At 41.2% G+C, this 20,875-nt stretch overlaps 1 protein-coding gene across 1 annotated transcript in view; it reads right to left on the bottom strand.

Annotated features, from left to right (window-relative positions):
- Positions 1-451: 451 nt before the first annotated feature.
- Positions 452-20,875, bottom strand: part of ZNF133 (zinc finger protein 133) — a 28,891-nt gene continuing 8,467 nt past the window's right edge. Inside the window, 5 exon segments of the mRNA XM_010343730.3 lie at positions 452-4,274; positions 4,277-5,932; positions 15,957-16,052; positions 16,538-16,664; positions 20,788-20,865. Of these exon segments, the coding sequence (XP_010342032.2) occupies positions 4,183-4,274; positions 4,277-5,932; positions 15,957-16,052; positions 16,538-16,664; positions 20,788-20,790 (1,974 nt within the window). The 5' untranslated portion in view covers positions 20,791-20,865 and the 3' untranslated portion in view covers positions 452-4,182.

Here is a 20,875-nt window from a genome sequence, read left to right on the forward strand (position 1 = left end):
TAATTTTTATTTAAACAGTTCCTCTACTGAGCATGTTTTTCTTTGCTAAAATTAGAAATTACTCACTACTGCATTGAAAACTTATCTAAATCATTTTGCGCATGAACATGTACAGCTACTGAATAAATTCCATTAAGTGAGATTTTGAGCTCAAAGGGAATATGAATTTTAAATTTTGATAGATATTACCAAGTTGTCCACCAGAAGACTTGTGCCAATTTAGATTCCCAAGACTAACATATATGTGTGCCTATTTCTACCGTCTACAATACTATGTTCAAATTTGTAGTCTCTGCTAATCTGTCAGGTGCAAATATCTCTGTGTGGTTTTCATTTGTATCTTTTTTTTTTTGTTAAAGCCTACAGCACCCGGTATTCCCTAACAGTCTCCCATCCAAGTACTAACCAGGCCCGACCTGCTTAGCTTCTGAGATCAGACATGTTCAGGGTGGTATGGCCATGCACTTCATTTGTATCTTTACTGATGTCAAGGATGTTTTTGAATGAAAGAAGACTTCTCTTGCTGTGATCTGTCCTTGTATTTTTTAGTATCTTCTACTTTGTTGTTGATTTTTAAAACTTCATTTCTGATGGTATTATGCAGATAGGAAAGATAGCATCCCTGCTCCACTAAGTTTGTCTTTTGTATTTGGCTGTGTGAATTACCTTGAAGAATTTATTTTTGTGTAGACTAATCTGACCTTTTTCATTATGACTTTGAGATTTTGAATCAGTTAGAAAGTCAGTCCCAGGTTATAAAAGTGTTCCAATGATCTACTGCTGTATAACAAACAATCCTAAAATTTGAGGCTTAAAACAACCACTATACCAAGCCTCAGTTCTATAAGTTGAATGAGCTCGGCTGAAAGGTCCTCACTTGAAGTCCCTCAATTGGTTGCAGATGTTGGCTAGGGTTTGTCATCTGAAAGGCCTGACAGGACACGACATCCAAAGTAGTGCTCCCACATGACTGGAGTTCAGGCTCACTGTTGGCCAGCTCAGCTGCGGCTGATTACAAGAGTACCTCTATAAGGCCTCTCCATGTGACTAGAAGTTTTCACAGCATGGCAGCAGGGCTCAAGATTAGAAGCTGTAAGGCTTCTTATGAACTAGTCTCAGAAGTCCCATTATATCACTTCTGCTACACCCTCTTAATGAAGCAAGTCACTAAGACCAGCCCAGACACATGGGGAAGGTAACACGTCCATTCCATGTGAAATATATACCCAACCCTCCAAAGATGCCCCCAAAGTCTTATCCCACTATGGCTTTGGCTCAAAGATCAGGATCTCATTCTCTAAATCATGTCAAGGTAGAGATGATGCTTTATCTGAAGACCTGTGAACCAAAGAAGCATATCTAACACCCAGTGTTGATTCAGAGATAACTATCCTTGAAAAGTGCTTCTATTAAAAAATGGGGAACTAGCAGGTACTGGTTCATAGAAATTCAGCATTTTAGCTGGGCATATGCCACCAGTATCCTTAGTAGCACAGTACTGCCCCTGAGAGTGATTCTCCATGATGTCTGCTGTCCGAGTGATTCTTCCTTTTCCATGAGAAATGGCCTGTGCTTGCAGCTTAGTAGGTTTCTCAGCCTGCCTCCCTGCCCAAAGAAAGAGATAGGGGCTTTTCTGTCCTTTTCAGAGCAAGCTCGTGTTTCTGTTACAGTTATGGGTTTCCTATGCTTCTTATTGGAAGCATTCCATTTGTCTCATTCCATTAGACAAAACCCATATCCACAAAGCTCTAATTTTAGACAAGCCCCTCATTTGGGTTGAGTGTCAAGTTGCTATGGGATGATTCCCTTAGAATCTGGAACCATTTTGGGTATAGTCTAGGAGCCACACACTTAAATACTTCTGAAGTCTTAAAAAGGGGTCTTACAGTTGCACCCTTGAGATGATCTTTACCTTGAAGGCCACTTATTTTGAGCAAAACCTACACAATGGAGCTGTGTGGTTAAGGTATGGTTAAGAATATTTACATAGGGTTAAATACCTTAAGCCGTGAGACAGGAGAACTGTTTAAACTACGTGGCTAAAGGACTTTAGACCAGTTACCTGATGATTGACACGGGGACTGGGTCCTGGGATAAAGGAACGTGACGGAAAGTCCTCAACAGTGGTATTACAGGACTGATTGGGGAATGCAGCTTCAAGGGTTTTATCACTGTTACTGGAGGGCCGAGGAAAACACATGGTTAAAGACTGTCATACACAGTCAAATGTTGCCTTAACAAGGATATATTCTGAGAAATCATTAGGTGATTTAGTCATTTTGCAAACCCTGTAGAGTGTACTTATGCAAACCTAGATAGCATAGCTTCCTATACACCTGGGCTATATGGTATAGCCTATTGCTCCTAGGCTACAAACCTGTGTAGCAGGTCACGCTTCGTACTGTAGGCACTGAGTACTGTGGGCAACTGTAATACAATGGTAAGTATTTGTACACGTAAACATAGAAAAAGTAAGGCGAAATACGGCAGAAAAGACCAAAAAAAAAAAAAAAAAAAAGTACATCTGCACAGGGCACTTACTGTGAACGGTAAGTTGCAGAACTGGAAGTTCCCTGGGTGAGTCAGTGAGTGGTGAGTTAATATGAAGGCCCGGACACTATTGTACATTACTACAGACATAAATACTGTATCCTAGGCTACACTCAATTGATTTTTAAATTTTTCTTCAGTAATAAATTAGCCTTAGCATACTGTAACTTTTAACTATAAACTTTAAAATTTTTCCCTTACTTTTGGACTTTCTTGTAACTTAGCTTAAAACAAAAACACATTGTACAGCTGTACAAAAATATTCTTCATTTTATCCTTACCCTATATGCATTTTCTATTTTAAAAATTAATTTTTGTTTTTTGTTAAAAACTAAGACATGCTGGGCACGGTGGCCCATGCCTGTAATCCCAGTACTTTGGGAGGCTGAGGTGGGTGCATCACCTGAGGTCAAGGGTTTGAGACCAGACTGACCAACATGGCGAAACCCTGTCTCTACTAAAAATACAAAATTAGTCAGGTGTGATGGTGCATGTCTGTAATCCCAGCTAGTGGGGAGGCTGAGGCAAATGAATCGCTTGAACCCGGGAGGTGGAGGTTGTGGTGAGCCGAGATCATACCATTACACTCCAGCTTGGGTAACAAGAGCGAAACTCTGTCTCAAAAAAAAAAAACAACAAAAAACCCCAAAAAACATATATACAAGCACATATACAAGCACACACATTAGCCTAGGCCTATACAGGGTCAGGATTATCAATATCACTGTCCTACCCACCTCCATATCTTGTCCCACTGGGAGGTCTACCATGTCATTGTAGTGTCAATGTCAATGTCGGTAGGGAGAGGAGTTTTTCAGCTCCACTATAATCTCATGAGCCCACCATTGTAAATGCAGTCCATCACAGACAAACATGCAGTGGCTGACTGGAGTTACCGGGGTGCTGATGAGGTGGTATAGCTGGGGGTGGTTGGGGGTTATCCATTTTCTTGGTGGTCTGATACGGGTGCAACTGAGATCCAAGGCTTTGCTTGGTCACAGTTGAAAGACCAGGCCCCGGGACGGGAGTGTTGGGGACAATGTTTTGGTGAGAGGGCCCCCGATGGAAGAACCAGGGACTAAAAAGTCTGAGAAACGCAACAAAGGTAGTCAGGAGATGATTCAGCAAAGGCAACAACAGAGCTGTTTGAAAGCTGGGAGGAGAGAAGCAGGAAAGGGGGCTGTCAGAGCCAAGGGATGTAGGTAGCTGCAGATGAAGCTGAACTAGAGAAAGGCACATTTTCTGGAAGATCCCCTCCCTTCCCCTGACATCTCTGTATATAGTTCCTAGATTCTCTTCTCATACAAAGGACTAGTCTTTCCAATAAATCTACAAATGATTTGGCTCTGGTTTTCCAAGGAAATGAATTCCTGTGAAATACTGCACTTAAGTTTCAGATGTCTGTATCACTCCTTATCCCTGTAACAGAGTGAATGAGGGACGCAGCCAGAGTTACAGATGTAAAAAGAAGCCAAGTTTATTACAACCGAAGGCCACAAAACATGGAGGAGACTTGGTGTGGAGAAAGTCAACAGTCAAATGTCCTTTGACCACTTACGGAATGCATGTCTCTACTCCATTTCATCAAAGTGTCAACATTCTGACTCTCAGTCCTTGCCGCCATCTTCGCCTTCAGAGAGAGCATAAGGAGTCGGCAGGTTGGCCCGCACACGGCTCAGGGCCGGGCCGTGGCGGCAGTCTATGGTGGACAGACTTGGTCTTCTGTGTCTGCTGAGGTGAGACTTGAGGCTGAAGCCCTGCCCACACGTCTTGCACCCGTACGGCTTCTCCCCCTTCTGCGTCATTTGATGTAAGGTGAGGTGTGACTTTTGTATAAAGCCTTGGCCACACTCTCTGCACACACAAGGCTTCTCTTCTGAGTGAGCCCGCTTGTGTGTGATGAGAGCCGACTTGTTGCCAAAGCCCAGTCCACACTGCCTGCACATGTAGGGCTTCTCCCGCGAGTGCTTCCGCTTGTGCCTGATGAGACCCGCCTGGTGGCTAAAGCCTCGCCCGCACTCCCGGCACACGTACGGCTTCTCCCCTGAGTGCGTCCTCTGGTGTGCAACGAGGTTTGACTTCTGGCTGAAGCCTCGCCCGCACTCCCCACACACCATGGGTTTCTCCCCTGAGTGCGTCCTCTGGTGTCTGATGAGGTTGGATTGCTGGCTGAAGCCCCGGCCACAGTCCTTGCACACAATGGGCTTCTCCCCTGAGTGTATGTTCTGGTGTCTGTTGAGGTGTGACTTGAGACTAAAGCCTCGCCCGCACACGCCACACACATATGGCTTCTCCCCGGTGTGCGTCCGCCTGTGAGAGATGAGGGTTGAATTCTGGCTGAAGCTGTGCCCACACACCCCGCACACGTAGGGCTTCTCTTTTGAGTGTGTCCTCTGGTGGTTGACAAGGGTGGTCCTCTGCCGGAAGCATCGCCCACACTCCTTGCAGGCGTAGGGCTTCTCCCCGGAGTGCGTCCTCTGGTGGGAGATGAGGTTTGACCTGTCACTGAAGCCCAGGCCGCAATCACTGCACACGATGGTCTTCTCCTCTAAGTGTGTCCTCTGGTGTCTCACGACGGCCGACTTCTGGCTGAAGCCTTTGCCGCACTCCCGGCACACGTAAGGCTTTTCCCCCGAGTGTGTCCGCTGGTGAATAATGAGGTTGGACTTCTGGCTGAAGCCTCGCCCACACTCACTGCACATGTAAGGCTTCTCGCCAGAGTGTGTCCGCTCGTGTATGATGAGCGTCGACTTCCGGTTAAAGCCTCGTCCACACTCCCTGCACACAATCGGCTTCTCCCCCGAGTGTGCCTTCTGGTGTCTGGCGAGGCTCTTCTTCAGGCTGAAGCCCTTCTCACATACCCCGCACACGTAGGGCTTCTCCCCTGAGTGTATCCGCTGGTGACTGAGCAGGTTTGTCATCTTGCTGAAGCTCAGTCCGCACTCTCCACAGTTGACTGTTCCAAATCCTAAGACTTCTATCCTCGTCAACAATTTGTCTGTTTCCTCAGGGGTCCCCGTCCGAGCTGGGCTGGCTTCCAACTCCACCCCTCTGAGGCCGTTCCGAGAGCTGACTGGCTGCCTCTGGGGTGGCCTGGTGAATGCTCCCAGAGTCCTTTTCTTTGTTTTTCCAAACAAAGGCCTGGCACCTTCTCCCTCCGGACCTGGACCTTCGGGTTGATCACTCCAGGGATTCCCATCAGAGGTTTGTTGCTGCCTCTCCTGGTCCGCTGGTCCTGGATCTCCGTGCTGGATGTGACCTTCTGCACACAAGCATGTGAAGATCCAGGGGGGATGATTACACAGCACGTGCTGCATGGGGAATTTCTGACCGGAGAAACCCGGAGGGCAGAAGGGATCGAGGTAGAGTTCTGGCCCTGGATCTGCCGCAGAGAGAAAAGTGTGAGTCACAACTGAGTCCTCAGTGGGCAGTCTGAGCAGACTGCATAGTCAGATCCCCGAGGCTTCAAAACCCTCAAGTGTCATCCAGCCAGGATTTCCTTTACATGGCTTACTCTCCAGCCTACCACTACTTCTTACGTTTTCCATTACAATCTAGAAAACCCACTCGTTGAGACCTGTTCTACATATCAACTATACAAGCATCCCTGACATTTTGGGGTGTGTAAATAGGGCCGGTATGGAACACTTCCCCCTCACCTTCAATACAATTAATTACCTTCTAACTCACAACCACCCACACTGAGATAAACCATGTCCACAAGTACTTTTTTCTTTGATGGAAAGATGTCTAACCCTAGGACCCACGTGGAAATGTCCTTCCTTCTTTCCCTATGAGAACAAGGAGATGGGACTGAGAAAGCAGTTATTTGCAGTGAACAGAGAAGCCCTGGTGTAAGGAGGAGCATAAGAGGGTGGTGAAAGAGTAACACACTCCTGTCTCCCCACTCAACAAAGATTTATTAGATTACTCTGTGCCAGAATTTCTAGAAGGCAGTGGGCTTTCAGCAATGGACAACACAGAGCCCAGGCCCCCAGTGACTTAAAAGATGCTCCCTCCTGGCACCCCTGACCCATTTCCATAATTAGTGTAAATAAAATTTTCCCCCAAAATCAGTGTAAAAGAAGAAATTTCTACTTGTAGTACGTCTTGTGTAGGAGATGTTAACACGGAGAATACTGTTTATCACAACTGGGTCCAGTCAGCTGAAGGCAATCAATGACCAGGCAATATGAGTAATTGAGATGAGGTAGAGATCTCAATGGATCTACCCGAATGCTCTTTTCTTGACCAACGATCAAGGTTATTAAAACTGGGTACACATCCACATTCCAGAATGATTCCATGCTACATGGAATGCTACTTTTCAATCCTAATTACAATGAGCAGAACCACCTTTCCCTAACACTTAAAAATCTCTTACTCTTCCTACTCAGTAAACTGCTTCAGTGAATGTCTTCTCTCTGTGTTTCATTGCCTGGCCAGTAAATAAGCTCGTTTCTCCTTTCAGTAGCTCTGGTGGCCTCTACCTCAGGCTTTGATGACAAAGGAGCCACCAATCTAACCTGATTCCCTCCTCCCTCAACACCAGCGCTGAGGAGCCCCTGCAGGAATGCCTGCTATTCCAGCCCTTGTACTCAGGACAGGTGCCCAGTGGTCCCTCAAGATCCTTTCTCAGCAGTAAATCCTAGCTGCTTTCACTGAGTCCTCACTAAGTTTATTTGGTTTAATCGAGGTTGTCTGAGGTTCCACAATTCACAACTGATTTTGTATTTTGATTTCTGGCCAGCCAACTTCCTTGAGCTTATGGAAACTTGAGTTGGGTGGAGTTGTGAAATTTGATTTACTGACTGTTTTGTTTCTCTTGACTATGATGGGAGGAGGAAAGCAACTACTTGTATCTCCTTAGGTCATACTAATGGGTAAGTGGGTCTTTCAGCAGTAAAAGGAACTCCTGTGTCTGTCCTGAGTTAAGCACAGTGACTGTGATTTTGACACAGGTAATACCTCCCACCCACCCTTTTAAGAACCAAGGCTTCTGATATGTAGGCTTAATACAGCCCTAACTTCTGTGCCTATATGTAAAATGGCAGACTTCTATTTATACTACATGTATTTCAGAATTATAGCAGCGCCTTCAGAGAAATCTGAACTTCAACATAGTTTTTTTTTTTTTTTTTGAGACGGAGTTTCGCTCTTGTTACCCAGGCTGGAGTGCAATGGCGCGATCTCGGCTCACTGCAACCTCCGCCTCCTGGGTTCAGGCAATTCTCCTGCCTCAGCCTCCTGAGTAGCTGGGATTACAGGCACGCACCACCATGCCCAGCTAATTTTTTTTTGTATTTTTAGTAGAGACGGGGTTTCACCATGTTGACCAGGATGGTCTCGATCTCTCGACCTCGTGATCCACCCGCCTCGGCCTCCCAAAGTGCTGGGATTACAAGCTTGAGCCACCGCGCCCGGCCTCAACATAGTTTAAACATTTATCTGGAGTGACAGAAGAAAAAGAAAACTTCAATTCTCTTTTAGTCAGTTTTTTAGTTGGTCACCAAATCTGCCATTCTGTGTATACACTAGGAATATTTAGCTTGAGGAAATTTTAACACAAAATATTATCAGGTTAATGAATTCGTTTATAAAGTATTTTAAATCTAAGGTGCTACTGTACTGATAGGTTTATAGAGACTAATGGGCTCTGACACAAATTTAAAATTAAAAAAACCTCAAGAACAACCAAATTAAAAAAAAAACTAGGCCAGGCGTGGTGGCTCACACCTATAATCCCAGCACTTTAGGAGGTCAAGGCGAGTGGATCACTTGAGGTAAGGAGTTTGAGACCAGCCTGTCCAACATGGTGAAACCCTGTCTTTAATAAAAATACAAAAATTAGCTGGGTGTGGTGGTACACACCTGTAATCCCGGCTACCTGGGAGGCTGAGGCAGACGCTTGCACCCGGGTGGTGGAAGTTGGAGAGAGCTGAGATCACACCACTGCAATCCTGCCTGGGCTACAGAGCAAGATGCTATCTCATTTAAATAAAAAGAAAGAAAAAAAAAAAGAAAAGAAAGAAAGAAATATGCCAGTTTCTGAAGAAAATCTTTCTTGCTGCAGCTGCAGCTCTGGCTCTGAAGAAAAACGTTTAGCTGTGGTATGAGCCAGGCGCATTGGCTGTTAGGTCACACTATACGAAAGAAATGTGAGGCACTCAGGGCTTATCTAGTACAATATGTAAACAACCTTACTAGCTGGTATACAACTAACTGTAAAGGGGGGAATCAATATTTCAAAGTAAGACAAAGCCTGTAAATGAGACAAATGTAATGTCTTCTCCCTTATTTTATCAGTGTAAATATAACATTAGCATAATATTATAGTGATATAAAACTTGGTTCATATTAAACTCAAAGAAAGTTTAACTAAACTTCCAAGACTAATATATAGGTTCAGCATCCCTAATTTTCAAAGTTCCAAAATCTGAAAATCTTTTAAGCACCAACATGCAGCCACAAGTAGAAAATTCCACATCTGAACACAGGCACACGAACTCAGTTTATTCAGCATCCTCAAAGGAAAAATATAATTATCTTCAGGGTAAGTGTACAAGGTATACAACAAACATAAATGAAATTCCTGTTTAGACTTGGGTCTTATACCCAAGACATTTTATTATGCATATGGTAATATTCCAAATTGCAAAACAAACAAAAACCCACAATCTGAAATACTTATGGTCCTAAGCATTTTGGATAAGGGATACTCAACCTATACTGATTTTAAAAATCAGATAGGCTAACATTGCACTCATACATATTTAAGATTAGGCATATATAGATATATGAGTCCAACTAATCTTATAATTTACAGATAGTGCCAGAAATTACGTGAATCTACAATTACTTTACTCAAAGTAAATACCAGATATAGCATATTTTTCAGGCAATTTTTAACTTGCTGATTATGTTATTTTTCAATATCTATGATCTCTGTTAGGAAATCATTATAAGAATAAATACTGTTGTTAAAAAATTCAAAAACAAAACTATACAAAGTGTTCCCAAGCAATAATTTTACTTGTATTTTTCCCAAAATACTGAGATCAGCCTTATGTTAATTATTTTAGAGACTGAAACTTAAAATATTGTCCATCAACGTTATATATGCTTAGAAACATGTACAATTATTTAGTTTGCCAGTAAACAGAAAAAGAGCTTAAACTTAACAATAATACTGGTAACTAAAAAGGAATTATAACATGGTGTGTAATTTCTGTAGTCCATATGAAAAATAACTAATTTTTGTCTTCTGTATACTCAACTTAGAAAATAAAAGCTCTATTTTTACTTCACAAGATTTTCAACTTCTCATTCTTTATTGTTTAAAGTTTTTAGAGATAGGATCTCTCTCTGTGGCTCAGGCTGAAATGTAGTGGTACAATCATAGTTCACATAGCCCAAACTCCTGGGCTCAAGCAATCCTCCCTCCTTAGCTTCCTGAGTAGCTGGGACTACAGGAACACACCAAATCCTCCTGGTTATTTATAAAAATTTTTTTACAGACAGGGTCTTGCTATATTGCCCAGGCTGGTCTTGAACTCCTGGCCTCAAGTGATCCTCCTGCCTTGGTCTCCCTCGAATATAGGCGCAAGCCACAGCGCCTGACTTTAATTCTCATTCTTATGTTTCTGTGTTACTTCTTATCAAGCTCTTTAGTCAATTTAAATAACAAGGATTATTCACTTCAGGAGGATATATAATTCTTCATAATTATGGTTAATCCCTGTTACTTTTTAAAAAACAAATTAATTTTTTTTTTTGAGACGGAGTTTCGCTCTTGTTACCCAGGCTGGAGTGCAATGGCGCGATCTCGGCTCACTGCAACCTCCGCCTCCTCGGTTCAGGCAATTCTCCTGCCTCAGCCTCCTGGGTAGCTGGGATTACAGGCATGCGCCACCATGCTCAGCTAATTTTTTATATTTTTAGTAGAGACGGGGTTTCACTATGTTGACCAGGATGGTCTCGATCTCTTGATCTCATGATCCACCCGCCTCGGCCTCCCAAAGTGCTGGGATTACAGGCGTGAGCCACCGCGCCCGGCCCAACAAATTAATTTTTAAATTGACAAATAAAAATATGTAAATTCATTGTGCACATTTTGAAATACACAGAAATTGTGACATGGCTCAATTGAGCTAATTAACATATGCATCACCGCACATACCTATCATTTTTTGTGTTGAGAACACCTAAAATCTACTCTCTTATGATTTTCAAGAATACATATAGTGTTATTAACTGTAGTCATCATGTTATACAACAGATCTCTTGAACTTACTCCTTCTGTGACAATCCTTTGACCACCATCTTCCCCCACAACCCCATCCTGTAGTAACCACCATTCTATTCTCTGCCTCTATGAGTTCAACCTTTTTATATTACACATATAAGTAAGATTGTGTAGTATTTGTCTTTCTGTGACTGGCTTATTTCACTTAACATAACATCCTCCAGGTTCATCCCTGTTGTTACAAATGATTCTATTACATTTATTGAATTAGCATTCTGATCATTGAAACAGTCAAGAAAATTCAATGTTTTTCTTGTAACTAGCCTATTTTGAGGATTCTGATATTGCCTGTCTTAAATCCAAGTCCCAAATATAGAATAATGAAACTGTTAAGATGTATTTTACACCTACAACTGTCTTCCTCCTGTTACACATATATTTTTGGTTTCCAAGACAGCTTCCTGGACAATCACAATGACTTGTTCCTTGGATTGCACAGCATTCTTTTTAAATTGCTCAACATCATTGTGAGAGCTGCTGCTTTTCTTTAAATTAAATCAAAGATTAAAAACAAGACTTTGGGAGGCCGAGGAGGGTGGATTGCCTGAGGTCAAGAGTTCGAAACCAGCATGACCAACATGGTGAAAACCCGTCTCTACTGAAAATACAAAAAATTAGCTGGGCGTGGTGGTGCATGCCTATAGTCCCAGCTACTCAGGAGACTGGGGCAGGAGAATCACTTGAACCCAGGAGGCAGAGGTTGCAGTGAGCCGAGATTGTGCCAGGCACTCCAGCCTGGGCAGTAAGAGCAAAACTCCGTCTCTAAATAAATAAATAAATAAAAATTAAAAATAAATAAATAAATAAAAATTTAAAATAAATAAATAAATAAAAATAAGGCAAAAAAGATAGGTTTCACTTTAAGACAATGACAGGTAAGCTGCTTGTTATTAATATAAATGTTTTGGTAATTCTATACTTTTCAGGTTGAGAAAAATACATTATTTGTGTAATGTACAAAGGTCACGGTATACAGCATTTTCCCAGCCTCCACCTGCCAATTCCAGAATGAACACACAGGTCAGATAATGCCCCTACATCCTCTCCTTCTCTGTCCAACATTGTCTCCGTGTCCTTGGCTAGACCTACCTCTGTTGTCCTTTGAGAGGAAGATTTTTCTAAGATTCCCTCAAGCAGATAGATAGCTTCTTCCTCTCATATCTCAAGCATTACAGAGTGGGGTGAATGTCCTTGTTTTGTAATGTGGCTTCTACACCATTACCTACCATACTTCTTTTAGGATCATCCACAGGCCTCCTGGTTTCAGACACGACACTGCCCTGAATATCTGATTACCTACCAGCCTCACATCCTCTCCACACCAATACCTGTCAGCACTCTCAGGGTGCTCCACAGGGCTGAGCCCCTCCCTGGCTAAGACTCCAGCCTCTCAGCGACACTGACCTCACCTGCACTGTGAATGCTGTTCACAGACACTGCACAATCTTGACATTCTCTCCTGTGCACATTCCCTTCTTTGACATAGCCTTTTCTTCTACCTTCTGGCTTGCTTTGCTCAAGCATCATGGGCAGTTGGTTCCTGACCTTTTTGGGGGCTTCAATCCATGACCTTTCAGTTTATACACCAGTCCCTCATCTTTACTTCTTCATACAACTGAGATCCAATGGACTTATATATTCAACTGACCTTTGATGGAACTATATATTCAACAGAGAGTTCATCTTGGTGCTCTCACAAGCATGCTGTTCTGGGCTGAGTTGTGTTCCCCCCAAATTCTCATGTTGAAGTTGTAACCCCTAATGTGACTGTATTTGGAGACAAGGACTTTAAAGAAGTAATTAAGGTTAAATGAGGTCATGAGGGTGTGCTCTAATCCAATGGGGCAGGTGTTCTTCTAAGAAGAGGAAGAGACAAGAAGAATGTGTAAGAATAGAGAAAGGGGCCATGTGAGGACACAGGGAGAGCAACTGTCTGTAAGTTCAGGAGTGAGGCCTCAGAGCAACCAAACCTGCTGACAACTTGATCTTGGACTTCTGGCCTCCAGAACTATATTTAAATGAATTTCTGTTGTTTAAGCCACCTAGCCCATGGTATTTTGTTATGGTGGCTCAAGGTGACTGTAGGCGTTCAATCAGGATGGTGGGAGAGATTGTAAAACTATAATAGTCACAAACCTTCTTGGAAGGCTGGAAGGTTTTTGCAAAAGCCTTAGGAAGGAAATTATGGCTGAAGGCAGCCTAATCTCCTTTCCTTGTGCAAATGACATAGAGTACATACAAAGGAATGTAAGGGAGTTTATCTATGTAAGTTATTTACTCATGTGATCCTAAAACTAACCTTTATCCTTTGCAGGCCAGATGGCTCTCTCAGGGGGAGGGCGACCAGGTTTGGTGTTTGCTTTAGGCCTCAGAACCCGGCCTTTAATCATTATCCACAGGTGTGTTGACTCAGAGTGTCTGTTACTAAATATATACTGAATAAATGCCTGGAGTGCCAGTTGATCAGGGCCAGTGGCTGCTAACTCTCTCTGCGATGTCTGTGGCCACGTATCCCTAGCCCACTCTTTCACTGTGTTCTGTGTTTGAGTGTATTTATTCATCTGTCACTGGGCCAGGATCTGCCAGTCAGACTCCAACAGGTGACTAACACAGATGCTTTACTTCTTTTGGTCTGACCTCCCTTCTTTCCTAGCGCTGTAGTAAAACACCTACTCATCTGCCTCATAGTCAACCCCTGAACAAAACTCATGAAATTTATCAGTTATTAAGTAAACATGAAAGGCTAAAGTCCATATTAAAAGTTAACACCATTTGGTTTGACAGCAAATGTAACACCAGCTACATGCTGCTGCTTAAAAGCAAAACACCCAAATGACGTTGTTTTTATTTTAAAAAGATGAACAATAAAATACCAGAAATATGCACAAGAAAGTGTCATGCTAAGACTAATAAGAAATAAAGTGGACGTAAAGAAAAGAATATCACATGGAACTATGAGAATTTCAGTACTAAAAACATCATTAATGAATATTATCATGAGCCTTTATATATCTAATAGTATAATAAAGTGAAATATCACACAAAAACTTAAAAATAAATGAAGAACTTGATATAAATTACAATGACTGTGGAGACCATTAGGATTCCTTCTAACAGATGAACAGTAAGGATATAAGCAAGTTGAAAAATAGAAACAATTTATATTATGTATGCTTTAGTCCTTCAATTCAAAGACAGAATTAATGAATTTTATAAAAACAAGAGGAGAAAATTTCCTACCTAGAAAATGATAATATATCCTTCTGTGCACAAAAAATTTATAAAATTGTCAAAAGAATTTAAAAAATTAAAACACATATGTAATTTCTTGAAGTTATCTATGCCTCTGTCATTTAAAAATAATGCAAAGTAGGATGAAAAATTCTCAGCAGCCCCTTGTCCAACCCTCCCCAATTCTATCCCCACAGAGGTAACCATTAGTAATGGTAAATAGCAACAGACTTCTACGTTCACATAAACATATGGATATATACTCTTTCACACCCTTCTCTTTATTTAACAAAAAACTTAACCGCATAATGTACAAAGTCCTATAACTTTTTCACTTAATAAGGTATTCAGTGTCTGATTTAAAGAAGATAAAGAAAAATCTGATTATAATTAGTGAATAGAGAGGAAATCTCACAACAAATAAAAGTGTAGTAAAAGTAAATGGAAATTGCAGAACTGAAAAACAAGTGAAATGAAGGATTCACTGGTCAGAGCTTAGCATATGGAAATGACAAACGAGACAGTACACTTGAAGACGGACCAACAGAAATCATCCAATCTAAAGAACAGGGAGAGAAAAAGATTTTAAAATATGGAAAGGATCAATAACCCATGGCATTATATAAAAAGGACTTATATACATGTACCTGTAGTCCCAAAAGGGGACACAGAGAATCTGGCAGATAAAAACATGTAAAGGAAGAATGTACTTAAGGCAGTCACATCACAGTGGAACTGCTGAATACCAAAAGTACAGAGAAAAGTAGCCAAGGAAATAAAGCTAAATTATGTTCAATGGTGACTTCTCCATTAGAAACAATGGCAGGCAGAACAATGGAATGTTATCTTTAAAGTGCTGCAAATATAACCAGTGCAGAATTCCGTATCTAGTGAAGACACACTTCAAGAATGAAGGTAAAATAAAGACACTTTCAGAAGCAATAGAGAATACACTGCCACCTGTACCACAAGAAATGCCAAATGAGGTCCTTAAAGTTCAAGAAAAATAATACCAAAGGTAAACTGAGGTTTAAAAAAAAAACCAGAAAATAATAAATTATCTGGATGAGTTAAAGACCATTTTTTCTCTTAATTAAAAAAATATATGGTAGAAAATAAATACATATGAGTATTTATAAAATAAACATTTTAATATTGTAATAAGGAGTGTATAATACAAATAACAAATATAGCATAAAGGATGTTGGGGGGGTGACTGGAACTGTGCAATTGCAATGCCTTTACATTTTATATTTTGCTCAGATTAAATATTAATAGAATATACAAAGTTAATGTATTGTACTCCCTTAGAGCACAGGCTAGCAGATTTTTTCTTAAAGACAGTCAATAGTTCAGGCTTTGATGGTTAAGAGGCAAAATTAAGGATATTATATAGATAGTTATAAAACATTATAAAATATAAAAGCCATTCTTGAATAGCTCACAGTTTTTTTAGAATTCCATTTCAATTTCTCTATTGACTTTTTAGATTTCTTCCTCCCACTGGACTTGCCTTCCTTCTTTAGGTCACAGTTGTTTCCATATTCTTGATGATCTTTTTTAAAAACAATAACAAGAGAAAGAAGCCCATAAATATGGCAGAGAACTGAGTGAGCTAGAGAGGAGAAACCCAGTGGGAGGAAGGAAGGCTTCCTAGCGGAGGAAGGAGACAAGAGACCCACCAGTAAAGACCCATCCACATTCAAATGAAGATGGAGATCTGGAAGGAGGCCGTGTCAGGCAATCTAAACAGAAGCCCAGGAGGTCAGGGGAACAGCTTCCCTTCCCAGCACCTGATCAACGCCTCCTCTCCCCCAGGCCTCTGAGCTGCTGGGCTGCTGTCTCATTTGGCCAGTGTTTTCCCACTCACCTGGACAGGTGGCCGGTGGGCATTTTTTCTCCTCTCTCCAGGTCTCTTTCCCTTGCTCCAGTTGGGTGATGATTTCTGGTTTAGAAAATGAAATTCCTGCTCACAGGAAAAGAAAATACGGTAACTAGATTACGGGCTCAAGCGCCCATTCAGTAATTCAGAGCCACACTGGCTAGGAAACTTCAAAGGTAGTACAAAGCCCTGAGATGAATGGGGTGAGTGGGGTTCTCAGAAATGGAAGGGATGAGTAGGCAGTGAACTCAGACGAGAGCACACTGATTCTATTCCATGCTGGGTAGATGAACATCTCTCTCATTTAAAATGAGTTAACATAGGAAGAGAGCCCCAGCCTGAGAAAAAAGGACTAGAAATGCAGAGTAGCACACACATATACATATGTACACACACAACAAATCTATCCATTTTCACCTCTGCAAAATCAGACCCTCCCTGGAGAAACAGATATAGAATGTGGTTGCTTTTTAGTCCAACCCAAAGGTCAAGTCATAGAGCAAGATGGCTGCTTCAAGCATAGCCTAAAATTCTCACCAAAATGAGAATCCAACAGATACCATGCTTACCCAGTGAGACGAGGTTGCTGTAGTTCTCCAGCATCACCTCTCTGTACAGAGTCCTTTGAGCAGGACTCAGCAGACTCCACTCATCCTGGGTGAAATCTACAGCCACATCCCTGAATGCCATGTGTGCCTGTAACACAAAACCAAGCCCTGCTCACTCAGAAACCAGCCTTGCCCATGGCAGGGTGAGGGGCAGGGAGAAGGCTGCCCTGAGGGAGGCAGGTGAGATATCAAGACCCCCACCTTTGACAGAGACCCTGGTGCCATGGTTCCAAGACTTTTAAATCTCTGTCTCTATCTAGGCAGTGGCATTTGGAAACCTATATAGTCAAGGTTCTGGGGGGGGCATACAGGGTGTATGTGCAAAAAATGGAGTCCCTACATTTGGGGAACTTTCAATCTACACAGACAGAAGAGCAAGCAACATATAAAATTTAAGCAACAATAAAGGTTAACAGATTTTCTGAGTTTTAAGAATTTACAAGATCAAATAGTCCACTACAACTCAGTAATTCCTCAAAATCCTATGGCTTGGCTTTCTCGGGCCTGATGGTCAGAAGCAGAGAGTAGTGAAGCACTGGAAACATAGTGCCTGGGTTTGAGACCCACCTCTGCCACCAACTAGTATCCCAGTTTTCTTACCTGTGAAATGTAGAGAACAGTTCATTAAACTTCAGGCCACAGACTGTGAGTGCTCACCATGGAGCTTCTTGGCTATTCAGTCCAAAATCATCTTTGCACCTTGTTCTCATGCCCCTGCCAGTCTTATTCTTTTAATTTTCTTAGCACGGAAAATTTTCTTAGCACAGAAAATTAAAAGAATAAGACTGGCAGGGGCATGAGAAAACCATTTCTAATCTCTATTCCAAAACCCTGGAATAGGCACTACAGATGAGGCATGTGGGGTGCAGGGATAAGGATGTTATGAGCAAAGGAAGAAAGGAAGCCAAAATGTGGGCAGGGACGCCCCCAAGGAGGAATAAAAACCACCTCCTGGTAGAATCCAGAACTTTTTCATCATCTCACATCGAAACACTGTAACTATTAAACAGTAACTTCCCATTCTTCCCTCCCCCTAGATCCTAGTAATGATCATTTTGCTTTCTGTCTCCACTATATATGTGGTTATTCTATGCAGCTAAAATAAGTGTAATCATATACGTCCTTTTGTGTCTGACTTATTTCACTTAGTATGTCTGCAAGATTTATCCATGTAGAAGTATGCACTCAGAATTTACTTCCTTGCTAAGGCTAAATAATACTAATACTCCATTGTGTGTATACACTACATTTTGTTTATCTATGCATCTATTAATGGACATTTGATTTGTTTCTATCTTCTGACTATTCTTCCATGCACACGGTTGTATAAGTATTTGTTGGAGTCCCATCAGTTTTCTTGGGTATACATTGAAAAGTGGAATTACTGGATCAAACAGTAATTCTATGGGAACCACCATACTGTTTTCCACAGCAACTGTACCATTTGCATTCCCACCAGCAATACACAAGGTTCTATTTTCTCCACATCCTTGTCAACACTTACTGCTTTCAGGTTTTGGGGTTTTAAAAAGTAATAACCATACTAACGGGTATAAGGTGGTATCTCATTGTGGTCTTCATTTGCATTTTCCTAATGTGAATGACAGTGAACATCTTTTCTGGTGATTATTGGCCGCCTGTATATCTGCAAAAATGACTATTCAAATCCTTTGTCCATTTTTAAGTTGGGGTGTTCTTTTATTGTTGTAAGTTGTAGGAGTTCTTTATAAATTCTAAATATTAATCCCTTATCAGACATGTGACTTGCAAACATATTCCCTTCCTTTGATGAATGAGTTTTAAATTCTGATGAAGTCCAAGTTCTCTATTCCTTCTTTTTATTGCCTATGTTTTGGTATCATTTCCAAGAGATCACCACCAAATCCAACGTTATAAAGATGTCCCCCTATGTTTTAATCTATAAATTTTATAGTTTTCATTCTTATGTTTAGGTCTTTGATCCATTTTCAGTTAATTTGCATATATAGTGTTAGGTAAGGATTCAACTTCATTTTTCGGCATATAAATATACAGTTTGCCGAACAGTATTTGTAGAATATACTGTCTTTTTCGTGTCGAGTGGTCTTGGCACTCCTGTCAAAAAGCATTTCACCATATACACAAGTGTTTATTTCTGGGCTCGCTGTAAGACTTGTAAGTCTATTTTTATGCCAGTACCATGGTTTGGGTTACTGCTGCTTTGTAGTAAATTCTGAAATCAGGAATGGTAAGTCCCCCAACTTGGTTCTTTTTCATGGTTGTTTTAGGTATTCAGTGTCCCTTGAGATTCTATATCAAGTTTAAGATGAATTTTTCTATTTTTCATATGGCTTCATGTAACTGTCAATGTCCTTTTATTTCAACCTGAAAGACTCATTAATATTTCTTGTAGGGTAGGTCTAGTGGTTGTAATCTCCACCAGCTTTGACTAATCTGAGAATGTCTTAATTCTGCCTCAGTGGTGAAGGGCAGTTTTGCCAGATACAGAATCCTTGGTTGTCAGGCTTTTCTTTTAGTGCTTTGAATATATCGACCCACTGCCTTCTTGCCTGAGAGGTTTCGTCTAAGAAATTTGCTAATAATCTTATTGATAATCCCTTATATGTAACAAGTTACTTTTTTCTTGTTGCTTTCAAAAATCTGTCACCTTTGGCTTTTTATGCTCTGATTACATTGTGTCTCAGTGTGAGTCTTTTTCAGGTTTTCCTACTGTAGTTCATTGAGCTGCTTGGATGTTTATAGTCAAGTTTATAGTCAAGTCTTTCATCAAACTTGGGACGTCCTCAGCCATTATTTCTTCAAACAATCTCTCTGTCCCCTTTTCCTCTTCTCCTTCTTGGAATCCCATAAGGCAAAGTTGATTCATTGGATAGTATTCCATAGTTTCTTTAGGCTCTGCTTACTTTTCTTTAATCTGTCTGTGTCCCTCAGACTTGATAATTGTCCTGTCTCCTGGTTTGCTCTTTCTTCTGTCTGCCTAAACCACTTCTGAATCCCTTTAATGAACTTTTCTTTTCAGTTATACCTTTTAACTCCAAAATTTATCTTTGGTTTATTTTTGTTTTCTGTCTCATTACTGATATTTCCAGTTTGTTCTTATATTGTTTTCTTGGCTTTCTGCACACCTTCCTTTAGCTCTTTAAGATGGCGATTTTAAAGTCCATTATCTGGTCTTGTCAGGATGTTTTCAGTTTATTCATTTTTTTCCCTTTGAATGTTCCATACTTTCCTAATTGCCTTATGATTTTTGTCAAAAACTGGACATTTAAGTCTTACAAAGCAGCAACTCTGTAAGTCTGTTTCCCTTTTGTTTGTATTTTTGTTTTTTTATATTGATGTAGGGTGTCTCCATGCTAAGTATCAGCCTGAGTTGTAAGCTTAAGGTCTTCTCAGGTGTTTTCTGAGCCGGTGCGTTTCTATGGGTATTCCTTCTACATTCCCTCTATATGCAGTTGCTTTTTAATATAGTAGTCCTGAAATATTTGGCTCTCAAAGGAGAAAAAGAGAACTTAAATAGGGGAAAACAAACTCTGGCTCCTTAAATCCCCGAAAAGCCACTTCAGCTAATGGGGGTTACAACTAGCTGATGTAGCTTTTAGGGGATTTAAGTGGACCACCTCTGTAATCAGAAACAGCAATCAGAACACAGATATTCAGTATTTGGAGTAAAGGGCCCTTATTGTCCACTGTGTATCCCACAAACCATGTAAAAGGTGATCCAGGGACATATGCCAGCTACCTGCCATAGGGCTGTCACGGTGGATTTTAAGTATCTGCTACGATACTAAGAGCTAAAATTCGCTGTGACTTACACTCTATGCCTCCCCCTGGGAGCTGGAGGCCTTCAACTAGACTCCAGATTTCCAAAATAGGTACACCTGACAGATTCTGCCAGCATAACTGTTGTCTAGGTGGGGACACAGATTCCAAAATATTCCCATTCCATTACTATGACGTTACTCTCACGCAGTAGAACTTTTGAAGCTGAACAAAGAAATGCAGACTCTATCTCAAATTGTAGAACTGTGTTGTTCAGTTAACTACTAGATGAATAACTGTTTCATGGGTTGTGCAAACAGCGATGCTGAGGCAGGGAAGCAAGTAAGAGGAATTGGAGCTAAACTCTACTAGGCACCAACAGGCCATTCAGGGTAAAAGAAGGGCATGTGTCCATCCCGTTACAGCCAGTAATGGAGACAGGAAACACTCACCATTTCCCTGGCTCTCCGGGACCCTGTGGCCTTTTTTCCTTGTCTCCCTAAAGAAGGATGATATCTCAGAAGGTAGATCTGGGTAAGG

The sequence above is a fragment of the Saimiri boliviensis genome, chromosome 9 (assembly GCF_048565385.1).
Source record: "Saimiri boliviensis isolate mSaiBol1 chromosome 9, mSaiBol1.pri, whole genome shotgun sequence".
Lineage (NCBI taxonomy): Eukaryota > Metazoa > Chordata > Mammalia > Primates > Cebidae > Saimiri > Saimiri boliviensis.